Source organism: Ailuropoda melanoleuca, chromosome 1, assembly GCF_002007445.2.
Source record: "Ailuropoda melanoleuca isolate Jingjing chromosome 1, ASM200744v2, whole genome shotgun sequence".
Taxonomy (NCBI): domain Eukaryota; kingdom Metazoa; phylum Chordata; class Mammalia; order Carnivora; family Ursidae; genus Ailuropoda; species Ailuropoda melanoleuca.
In genome coordinates, this window is record NC_048218.1 from 112,881,635 (window position 1) to 112,894,722 (window position 13,088).

At 36.6% G+C, this 13,088-nt stretch overlaps 1 protein-coding gene across 5 annotated transcripts in view; it reads right to left on the reverse strand.

Annotated features, from left to right (window-relative positions):
* Positions 1-1,058: 1,058 nt before the first annotated feature.
* Positions 1,059-13,088, reverse strand: part of ZPBP (zona pellucida binding protein) — a 108,511-nt gene continuing 96,481 nt past the window's right edge. For all 5 annotated transcript variants that reach the window (XM_034665367.1, XM_034665374.1, XM_034665371.1 and 2 more), the window contains one exon: positions 1,059-1,234. In XM_034665367.1, coding sequence (XP_034521258.1) covers positions 1,087-1,234 — 148 coding nt within the window. In that variant the 3' untranslated portion in view covers positions 1,059-1,086. The remainder of the gene's footprint in view (positions 1,235-13,088) is intronic.

Here is a 13,088-nt window from a genome sequence, read left to right on the forward strand (position 1 = left end):
ACTTATGTGAGAATTCCAGGGTAGTATTTGTCCGCAGCATAACCAAATGAGAGACTAACTTATTAACCAGTGAGTTTTAAAAAGTCAAATAGATCCTAAATATAAGTAAACTTTTCCCTGTCAATGCACATTTGTGCCTATCCCACCTGTGTATATTTGCCATTTACAAATGTTTATGTCTTAAGAAAGGAAATATGAAGGGAAAAAACAGGGAATGTCCAAGAGAATATAAAGTGTTACAAATACAATAAAAAAATTGAGAAAACTACTAATTTTCCAAGTTGCTCGTGTATTTTTCTGGTACTTAAACCTTTACATTTTGCACCCCAGTGTGAGAGAGGGTATGGTGGTGGCGGCAGAATTATCTGTGATGTGACACTTTAATGATAAAGGAAATGCAGTAAAAGTTGTAATGATCTTTTGATACCTTCCCCTCCAGGTGTCGTCAGGGCAAGAAATTGCCTAATTTCGCTCTCTCTCCACATTGTGAAAACTCAAAGGTTAATTTAGGCACACAGAATGGTTATTCCATTTTAAAATGTCAGAAAGGTAATTTAAAGGGCTCTAAACCGAAAAGGTGAAAATCGCCACTTTGACACATTAGAAACCCATCAAGTTGTTGGGACCTAGCCTCACGTGGAAGTGGCTAAAAGTTGCAATAATAAGATGCACAGCCTTTTTAAAAAGTGACCTTGAACTATGAAAGGTCAAACTACAAGAAACAAAATCTCATAAAATTAAATCAAAGGAAGGAAATAAGCTGGAATTAAAATGATTATGGAAGAATATGATGGCCCGAGATTAGTCAACGTATTATAAAGAGAATGGGCTATTTTAAAATAATCCTGAACAATCTTTAGGGCTAACACCAAGAGAGTATATTTGAAGCTTTTTAAGAAGCAGTGATCAAGAAATAGTCTGAAGTCATCTGTAGTTTTGGCATTAAGATTTGGATAAAGATTAGTGGGTGCTCCACTCGTAAAGCATTTGGAAATCCAATGTTTCAATTAAAATGATGACACCGTACTTTGTAAAATCTAATATATTTAATTTTGGCATAATAGTGATTTATTATGTATTAATATTTCAAAAATATACTTTTGTGTTTAACAAACCACTATAGTTCTCAAACTCATGGCCTATATGCATGCTTTTGCTCCAAACGCCAGGCTGCTGTTGCACTGAAGGCAGTGAGTCCCATCGCGGGGGTTGTAAGACCCAGGGCTGCAGATCACTGTGGAGAGAGAATAAGGTAATAGGTAACAGTTTCCTCCAATGCCACATCAGTTAATTTTACATGGAGGATACATTTTCAAAAAAGACTCTTTTTCCTTTTTATAATTTTTGTTTGTTTTTAATTGTGGTAAAATACAAATAAAATTTACCATTTTAACCATTCTTAAGTGTACAGTTCAACAGTGTGAAGTATATTCACGTTGTTGTACAACTAACTTCCAGAACTTTCTTATCTGGGAATAACTGCAAGTCTATATTCATTCAACACCTCTCCATTTCCCTCTCCCCTAAAGCCTAGCAGCAATCCTTCTGTCTGTCTCTAAATACCTCATATAAGTGAAAAGTTGTTAACTTTTCACTGACCCTGGCTTAGACCAAGACTGCGACCCCACAGGGTTTTACTGATCACATAATGTCAAGGTGAGAAAGCCAGCTGGGTCACCTGGTAGGCTGCGTCAGAAGCCACCAAGTGGAAGAGGGCCCACATTTAATAACCACACCTTCGAGGCACAGATAGCCCTAAATATGGGAAGGACTTTCAGCTTATTTCTGATAATCTCCTGACCTCACGTCCTATTTCTGTCACTTGCTGAATGTTTAACTTCAGAAAAATTACTAACTTAACTCATACAATCATATGGATAACTGTATCTAATGAATATGTTACCACAGTGATCTCTGCCTGACAGAAAGCGAAGAAGGGCAGAAAGAAATCAAGGGCAAAAACCTTCTCAGTCATTGCATGACTTTGGGATTCGGGGGAAGTGGTCAATTCTTAGCTCTAGCTTTATTTGTAAAACAGGTACAGTAACAAACAAGTCTGTACCCTTATACAAGGACTAAAATCAGATGACTAAGATGAAAATGCATTCAGAACACTGCAAGCTTCAACAAATGCTCTGTCGCCTGTGGGACCTCCTTTCCCCACACGTGAAGGCCATGTGATGCCAAGCTCTCTAACTAGGCTGGGGTCTCTGATTATCCTGTTCCTTCTTTTCCTATTGCAAATGTAGTCAGCCAAGGATTCACAAAGATGTTAGTTGCACATCTGAGGCATGGTTATTATGGGCCATCAGAGAAGATTCTTTTTCTGGCACCATGACCAATAATACGTGCCACTGTTTGGATCTGGGTCATAGGACATTATCCAATTTCATATCACCCTTTCAAAAATTTTCTTTCAAATTGGAAAATATTTCAATTGTTACTCAGAGAAAGTATTTTTCATTCTGGTTTTAATAGATATTTTATTTGGGGAATAATGTTTCAGATAAAAAAAATATTGGTTAAACAAAGTTAAATAGGTTTTTTGCTGCAGTAACAAGAGTGGTGATGTATACGGTAAAACTGTCATGATGTGATATTTTTCAAAGATGTGTAATCATGGTACTCTTTCTTTCAAAACACATATTAATATTTCTCAAAGCACAAATATGGCAATGCTGAGAAAAGGTATCAGTGTTAAGTCACTACACAGGGAGAAGAGAAATGTAAATCTACATGCAGTCTTTACACACAGACTTTATGCTGAGTATCACCAGCAGAGCTGACACCAGCATAAAATCATCTAAATCCAAGTTTAAATAAATACGATCTTCTAATAAATGTTCTTAGAATTAATAAATCTTTATAACACAGTATGTGCAATATCTCAGAGTCCTTATCTATAGCACTCTCTCCTAAAATATACCCTAAAATGTCATGTTCTTTTTTATGTGGCATTGAGGAAAAATTCTCAAATGTTATTTAATGTAGAAGATTAGCAAAATTATTTTCTAGGTTTTAGTCTCACTGAGCACAATATTTTCCAGCTGCAGTTATGAGAGCAACCTGATTAGATCTTCATAAGAGGAGTGGGAAGCATTGATGACTGATCAGTACTGACATACAAAGAAATGAGAAGCAGGAAGAGGAAAAAATCTTCATGAATTTTGGATAGGCAATACCTCCTTAAAAAGGGGAATAACTAACCATAATATAAAACATGTGATACATGTGGTATTAAAATTAAGAACTTAATTAAAAAATGATAAAAGTAACAACAGTCAAGCAACAAAACTAGGACACAATTGTGGCTAAATAACCTATAAGATAACATCAAGAACATACAAATAATTCACAGAAATCGATGAGAAAAGGACAGAAAACCAATTTAAAAATAGGAATAAAAGAGAAAAAAATACATGTCCAACTAATGTTATTTTTATTGAGCCTCAAAAAAACCCAAAACCACTCAAAGAAATTAAGAATTTGGGAAAGGCAAATCAGCAGCAAACTGTAATATACTGAAGGTGACTTCAGCAAGAGGACCCCCAGGCTCCCATGGAAATATTAAATAAACAACTAGAGACTGCCTAAAATAACCTTGTAGGAGCTCTGGAAATTAGTTGAAGATCAAAAGCAACCAAAGGAACACACAACTGAGAAGTCATGTTCCAGATGGTACAACACCTATGGCGATTTTTGCTCGCCCTTGTCCCGGCTCCTTTCCAGGACAGACCCAAGTGTTTCGGGGGAGCTGGGTTCCATCCCACACACTGGAGGGCAGAGCAGACTGGATCGGCCACCTGCCGGATGGCCACCTGAGCGGCTGCTGGACTCAGTGTTGCTCACTTCAGAGCTCGTTCAAATATCAGGGTAGGGGAAGCCCTGGGCACATTCCTGAGAACCACAAGGTGATGACAGACCCTCAGATACCTGCAGCCAGAGACTGGTGATTGAGGAATACGAAAGAACACCTAAGGACCACAGGAGAAGCAGTGTGCAGACTCTCAGGGAAATGAGGATATTCAAAAACAGATAAATAAAAATAAATAAATAAAAACAGCCAAGTATACAGAGGAATCAGAAGAAAACACATAGGACCAAATACATGAAAAGGTGCTCAACATTATTAAGTATTAGGGAAGTACAAATCAAAACTAGAGTATGGTATCACTTCACACCCACTAGAAGGGACACTATCAAAAAAAAAAAAAAAGAAACAGAGCAAGTGTTGACAACGATGTGAAGAAACTGGAGCCCTTGTGCACTGTTGTTGGGAATGCACAATGGTGCAACTGCTATAGGAAAAATATGGAGGTTCTTCAAAACATTAAACATGCATGTACCATATGATCCAGGGGTTCCACTTCAGGATATAGAGCCAAGAGAACTGAAAGCAGTATCCTGAAGGGACATCTCTAGACCTTAGTTCACTGCAGCATTACTTTCCACAGCCAAGAGGTGAAAAGAACCCAAAAGTCCCTCAGTGGGTAAATGGATAAAGAAAATGTGGTATACATACACACAACAGAGTATCGTTCAGCCTTATAAAAATAAATCCTCCAACATGCTGTGATATGGATGAAACTTGAGAATATTATGCTAAGTGAACTGAGGCCAGTTACAAAAAAACAAATAGTATGTGATTCTGCCTACAAGAGGTATCTAAACAAATCAAACTCACAGAAACAGAAAGAGCTGTGCAACAGCAATCAGACAACAAAAAGGGATCAAAGGTATCCAAATCGGCAGAGAAGACGTCAAAATGTCTCTCTTCGCAGATGACAGGATACTCTATACGGAAAACCCAAAAGAATCCACTCCCAAACTATTAGAAGTTATAGAGCAATTCAAGTAATGTGGCGGGATACAAAATCAATGCTCAGAAGTCAGTTGCATTTCTATACACGAATAACGAGACTGAATAAAGAGAAATTAGGGAATCCATCCCATTTACAATAGCACCAAAAACCATATGTTACCTTGGAATTAACTTAACCAGAGACGTAAAGACCTATATTCTAGAAACTATAAATCACTCTTGAAAGACATTGAGGAAGACATAAAAAGATGGAAAAATATTCCATGCTCATGGATTGGAAGAATTAACATAGTTAAAATGTCCATGCTACCCAGAGCAATCTACACTTTCAATGCTATCCCGATCAAAATACCGAGGACATTTTTCAAAGAACTGGAACAAATAGTCCTTAAATTTGTATGGAAACAGAAAAGGCCCCGACTCTCCAAGGAACTGCTGAAAAGGAAAAACAAAGCTGGGGGCAACACAATGCCGGATTTCAAGCTGTCCTACAAAGCTGTGATCACAAAGACAGCATGGCACTGGCACAGAAACAGACACATAGACCAATGGAACAGAATAGAGAACCCAGAAATGGACCCTCGGCTCTTTGGGCAACTAATCTGCACTGGCACAGAAACAGACACATAGACCAATGGAACAGAATAGAGAACCCAGAAATGGACCCTCGGCTCTTTGGGCAACTAATCTTTGATAAAGCAGGAAAAAACATCCGGTGGAAAAAAGACAGTCTCTTCAATAAATGGTGCTGGGAAAATTGGACAGCTACATGCAAAAGAATGAAACTTGACCACTCTCTCACACCATACACAAAGATAAATTCCAAATGGATGAAAGACATCGATGTGAAACAGGAATAGAGAAACAAAAGATAAAATGAACTTATGGGACTTCATCAAGATAAAAAGCTTCTGCACAGCCAAGGAAACAGTCAAAAACACTAAGAGGCAGCCTACGGAATGGAAGAATATATGTGCAAATGACACTACAGATAAAGGACTGGTATCCAAGATTTACAAAGAACTTCTCAAACTCAATACGTGAGAAACAAATAAACAAATAAAACAATAGGCAGAAGATATGAACAGACACTTTTCCAATGAAGACATACAAATGGCTAACAGACACATGAAAAAATGTTCAAAATCATTAGCCATCAGGGAAATTCAAATCAAAACCACACTGAGATACCACCTTACGCCAGTTAGAATGGCAAAGATAGACAAGGCAAGAAACAACAATTGTTGGAGAGGATGTGGAGAAAGGGGATCCCTCCTACATTGTTGGTGGGAATGCAAGTTGGTACAGCCACTCTGGAAAACAGTGTGGAGGTCCCTTAAAAAGTTAAAAATTGAACTACCCTATGACCCAGCCATTGCACTACTGGGTGTTTACCCCAAAGATACAGACGTAGTAAAGAGAAGGGCCATATGCACCCCAATGTTCATAGCTGCATTGTCCACAATAGCCAAATCATGGAAGGAGCCGAGATGCCCTTCAACAGATGACTGGATTAAGAAGCTGTGGTCCATATATACAATGGAATATTACTCAGCTATCAGAAAGAACGAATTCTCAACATTTGCTGCAACATGGACGGCACTGGAGGAGATAATGCTAAGTGAAATAAGTCAAGCAGAGAAAGACAATTATCATATGATTTCTCTCATCTATGGAACATAAGAACTAGGATGATTGGTAGGTGAAGAAAGGGATAAAGAAAGGGGGGTAATCAGAAGGGGGAATGAGGCATGAGAGACTATGGACTATGAGAAACAAACTGAAGACATCAGAGGGGAGGGGGTGGGGGAATGGGATAGACCGGTGATGGGTAGGTAAGGAGGGCACGTATTGCATGGTGCACTGGGTGTTATACACAACTAATGAATCATCGAACTTTACATCGAAAGCCGGGAATGTAGTGCATGTTGACTAACATAATATAATAAAAAATCATTAAAAAAAAAAAAAGAAAGAAAGAGCTGTGGTTTCCAGGAGCTGGAGAAGGAAGAAATAGAAGTTGTTCTTCAAGAGGTATGCAGTTTTGGCTTATGAAAAGCTCCAGATATCTGCTGCAAACAATGTAAAGTTAGGGCTACAGAACCGTATACTTCAAAATGTTCAAGGTAGTTGATTTTATGTTATGTGCTTTTTAACCACTATTAAAATTTTTTAAAAAATATAACAAAACATAAGAGAACAAAAACCTTCCAACAAATAAGAAGCCAAGTCTACATGTCTTCACAGATGAATTCTACCAAATATTAAAAAAAAAAAAAAGAAAAACATTAACCCTAATCCTTCTCAAACTCTTCCAAAAATTGAAGAGGAAGGAAAACTTCCGGATTCATTCTATTATGGCGCAATTGCCCTATTACTAAAGCCAAAGATGGTACATGAGAAATGAACTGAGGACAAATAAACCTTCTGAATATTGATGGAAAAATCCTCAACAAAATACTAAGTCAATTTAACAGCATATTAAAAGGATTATATACCATGGTCACTTAGGATTTATTCCTAAAATGTAAGGACAGTTTAATATATGAAAATCAAGCATAGTTCGTTATATCACATGAACAGAATGATGGGGGAAATACCATATGATCACCTCAACTGATGCACAAAAAGCATTTCACAAAATTCAACATCATATTACAGTAAAAACTGTAAGCAAATTTCAATGATACAACGGGGTGTTATCAACCATAGTTATTATGTTCGATCCTTACACTTTATCCATCTTATAGCTCAAAGTTTGTAGCTAAGAAAGTAGAACTTAAATATTCTTACCAAAGATAAATAAAATAAAAGATAAATATGTAGGTGATGGGGGTGTTAATGAGCTAGATGGGAGAAATCCTCCCACCATGCATACATATATCAAGTCATCACAATGTACACTTTGAGTATCTTACAATTTTGTCCATTATACCTCAATAGCTATGAAAGATACCACAGCAACATAAGTAAAGGAGTACAAGGTAAAGTAGCCAAATAAAAAGGAGTTTTGCAGGGAGTCAAATTTGGTTTCAAATTCTCATTTTCCACTTACTATCTTTATAAACACATGCAAGTACCCTAAGATCGTCAAGATTCAAGTTCCTTGATTACAAAATTGGGATACTTCCTATTTCAGAAAGATATTTGATGTTTAAGATAACACTGGCCAAACTTTGAGCAAAGCTTCAGTTATTATTATAAAGAAATCAGTAAAATGCATATTTCCATGGGATAAGCAGAACTTAATGCACTGACTGAAACACAGTCAGCACTCAGGATACTATGACAGAACTCAGTCTGTGTTCTCCTCATTCTTGAGCTCTTACAGCAAATCTGTATCACCCATGTGGCCCTTACCACATTTGGTCCTTAATTGCTACTTAAATTTTCATATGTTCAGATTTATATTCCGTTAGATTACACATTCCCTAAAATTCCCACAAGCTAAAATTTGTATTTTTGGTATTTCCCTCTTGTATCACTTAAAACAACGTTTGGTAATGGATAATATAATACTTATTTAATGTTAAAAAAAAAACACTTGAGAGGGAATAAAATGGATTCTCCTCAACTTGATAAAAGGCCTTCATGACCCACAGTCACTATCATAACCATCAGAAACTGTGAGATTTTCCTCTAAGATCAGGAAAAAGATAAGGATGACTATTACCTCTGTCTCTTTTAATACAATATTGGAAGTCTCACCCACAGCAAGGCAAAATCGATCAATCAATCATTCAAATTAGAAAGAAGTAACACTACCCTGTCCAGACAGTACGATCTTCTATGCAAAAAACCCTAAAGGATCCACCAAAAAACCCCAATTGACCTAAGAAACAAATTTAGCTAAGTTACAAGATACAAGATATTTTTGATGTGCAAAAATCAGTTGTTTCTATACACTAACAATGAACAATCCAAAAAGAAAATTAAGAAAACAGTTCTATTTACAATAGCATCAAAAATATAAGATTTAGGAGTAAATAACCAACAAGGAATAATACTTGTATACTAAAAACTACTAAAAATTACTGAAAGAAATCAAAGACGACACAAATAAATGGAAAGACATCTCATGTTCCTGGGTTGGAACATTTAATATTGTTAAGATGTCAATGCTACTGCAAGCCATTCATAGTTTCTATGCAAATTCTATCACAACGCCAGTGACTATGTTTTCAGAAAAAGAAAAATCCATCCTAAAATTCACTGAAACCTCAAGGGATGAAGAATAGCCAAAACGATTTTGAAAAACAAAGCTGTAAATCTCATACTTGCTGATTTTAACACTACAAAGCTACAATAATAAAAATGGTATAGTCCTGGCATATAGACAGAGCTAGAGACAAACAGAATAAAATAGTCAAGAAATAAACTCTCAAATGATTTGGAACAAGGGTACCAAGATCATTCAAATGAGGCAAGGACAGTTTTGTCAACAAATGGTAGCAGTTAGGGGGATATCCACATGCAAATGTAGGAGGCTGGACTCTTACCTTAAGCCATATGTAAAAGTTAGCTCAAAAAGATCAAAGATCCAAGCAGAAGAGCTAAAACTGTAAAACTCTTAGAAGGAAATGTAGGCTAAAAGATGCATGACATTATATTTTTCAATGGTTTGTTTATATAACACCAAAAGCATATGGACAAAAGAAAAACAGATAATTATTTACAAAGGAGGTTAATATCCAAAATAATAATAGTAATAAAGAACTCTAATTCAACAACAAAAATTAAAACAACTCAATTAAAAAATGGGCAAAAGCTTTGAGTAGCCATTTTTCCAAACAAGACATACAAATAACAAATAAATACATGAAAAGATGGTCCACATCACTAACCATCAAGGAAATACAAATCGACACCATGAGACACCACTTCACACACATTAGGATGGCAAGGTATTAAAAAAAAAAAAAGTAAAATAACAAGTGTTGGCCAAGATGCAGAGAAACTGTAAGCCTTGTGCTTTGTTGGTAGGGGTGTAAAATGGTACAGCCTCTGTGTATGGTGGTTTCTCCAAAGTTAAAAACTGAATTACCATATGATCCAGTGCTTCTATGTCTGGGTGTATGTATATGGACTGAAAGTGTGTGCCTCTCTAAAATGTATATGTTGAAAACCTAACTCCCAGTGTGGCTCTCTATAGAGATGAGTCCTCTTAGGAAATAATTAAGGTTAAATGGGATCATAAGAGTGGGACTTTGATCTGACAGTATTAGTGTCCTTGTGATGAGGTTGTGGGATATAGGTGAGGTTCAGTGGGGTGGAGTCCAGAGCCAAAGACCAAGAAAGAATTCTTGAGACGCCTTTGGTGCAAAATTGGTGGTTTATTAAAGCAAGGGGACAGGACCCGTGGGCAGAAAGAGCTGCTGCCCCGGGTCGTGAAGGGCGGCTGATTATATACCATGGGGTTGGGGGAGGTAAGGAAAAAAGGGAGGTTGAGAAAGTACTTTCATATATTAAAGAAGACTCACAGGATACTGGAGGCCTTGCTATTGTCAGGTTAAGGTTGTTGACCCCTCTAGGAGGTGTTAACAGTAAGATAGCTGGGAGCTTCCTGGAGGAATGTTACTTTCCTCCTATCACGTGTCCTTGTCAATGGGCTTCAGGTTTAAAAGAAATTCCATTTTATTTACATTTCCTTCTGCCTCAGCCTCCCTCAATTTTATGGAGGGGGTGGTAATGTTAGGGCTTCAGGAAACTGAATTATGGGTCTTGCAGGGTCTGTGATCTCTGTCAGTTAACCATTTGTTTTTTCCTTTCCTTAGTTTTAGGGCAGCCAGGAATGTGGAGGAATGTTGCATACATGGGGGGGGGGAGTTTGCAGGGTGTCAGTTTCTGCTTTGTCCTCAGCTTGCCTTCTGTTCCCTCATCACTTGTAAGAAGGGACAGCAGCAGAGTGCTTGCTCTCTTTGTCCCCTCTGCACACACTAACCAAGACCATCTGAGGATATAATGAGAAGGTGGCATGCTATGCCATCTGCAAGCCAAGAAAAAAGCACTCATGGGAAACCAAAACCTTTAACTTGGACTTCTAGACTCTAGAATTGTGTTTGTGTGTGTGTGTGTGGGGGGGGTTATACTATTTAAGCCATCTAGTCTGGGATTTTGTTGTGGAAGCCCAAACGGATTGATGCAATATTTATCCAAAAGATCTCAAAGCAGGATCTCAAAGAGATATTTGCATATCATGCTTGCTGCAGAGTTATTCACAATAGCCTAGAGGTAGAAACAACCCATTTCCACTGACAGATAAATGGATAAAAAAAAATGTGATACATACATGTGGATAGAGAAGGTGTAGTGTAAGTCATGGGAATAAAAGACACGGCATAGGGATTATAGTTAATGATACTATACTAGCATTGTATAGGGACAGATGCTAGCTACACTTACCGTAAAATGTTGCATAATGCACAAGCTTGTCAAATCACTATGTTGTACACCTGAAATTAATGTAACACTGAGTGTCAACTATACTCAAATAAAAAAATTATAAAATAAAAAAAAAAGATGTGATATGTAAATGTTAGGTGAATTAATGTAACAAATGTGAGAATGTGAAACTATGGAAAGTACTGTGGAATGGGTTGAAAATGTGTGATGGTAACCTACCACACATTTCTGAGAATGGGAATGTGGGCCATCCATACAATGGAATATTATTCAGTCTTAAAAAGAAAGGAATTCTGACATATGATACAACACAGATGCTAAGTGAAATAAGCCAATCATAAAAGGACAAATATTGCATGATTCCATTTATATGAGGTACCTGTACTAGTCAAATTTAGAGAGACAGAAAGAAGAATGGTGATTGTTAGGGACTAAAGGAAGAGGGGACTGGGGACTTATTGTTTAATAGGTACAGAATTTCAAATGAGGAAGATGAAAAAAGGTCTAGAGACGGACGGTGCTGATGGTTAGTACAACAATGTAAGTGTACTTAATCCCAAGAAATTGTACATTTAAATATGCTTAAAACATTATCTTATGTATATTCTACCACAGTTTTAAAAATGTGATGCATAGGGTCATCAGATCAAATGTAAAGTGTGATTATGCCAAGAACTGCATATACAATTTCTCCTACATTGCTATTGTAAAAGTGTTAATTCATACACCAAATTTGGAAAACAGACTGATATGTTTTAATGAATTGCATGTCTTCTGACCCAGTATTAGGTAATGACGTTGAGGAATCTTGGATACTAGGATGTATAAACAAAGATATTAATAACAGCATTGTTCATCATGGCAAAAAAACAAAAGTACGAAGCAATTAAACAATGAAACAGATATATACACCTTTATATATTCATGATAGATTATGTAGAAAAAGAAATTTTTAAAGATAGTATTATAACCACAAAAATATGAACGAATCTCACAAATACAGTCTACAATAATGTGCATCAGTTAAAATGGCCTACTATTAGATTCTCAGGCTGGATTTTTAAAAATCCAACATTATGCTGTTAAAGCAAAAGTGTAAATATTAACCAAGTTTATCTATACCAGTCCTAAACTCAAATAAAATATCAACCACAATTTTCTTTTATATAACTTGATGAACAATTTAAAACTGGTAGCATTTAAAAAGAATAAAGAAGGTGGTTTATCCTCTCTAGACATCAAGACACTTAATAAGTTTAGTAATTACCATAGATCAGTAAAACAAGAGAGAGGACCCTTTAAAAGACATATATATGTATGGCATGTGCCCTTATTTTAGATCCAAGGGTAAAGAAAATTTTGACATTAATGAAATTAATTACTAGAAAAAAATTTTTTCTTAAATTTTCTAAAAAGGTAAGACTTTTCTAAAAGGAACAAGAAAAGGGGCAATAAGACTCATACTGCATTATACAAACAAAAAATATGTACCAAAAACAATGTCCACAATGTTCAAAGACAAGTGATAAGAACTCCAACTCTAACTTGTACTGAATTAATCCATCTGCAGTAAGAGTGATAAAATCTGGAAAAAGCAGCACACACTACTTGACAGCACTGAAGAGGCAGGAAGGCAGGAAGATTCTGAAGGCATGCTCAACTCTTGAAGGAAGGGAAATTTACAGGGTAAAATTATTGTTATGTATCCCTGCAGTGGGCACTCACCAGTCTATGTGGCTGGGTAAAACTGAAGCAGAAATTCAGTCTCACTGGTTACAAAAAAAATAAAAGGACGGACTTGGACTTGTAGGCCACCAGAAGATACGGAAAGTAATGGGAAAAATTCAGTGAAACAGAATCAGGG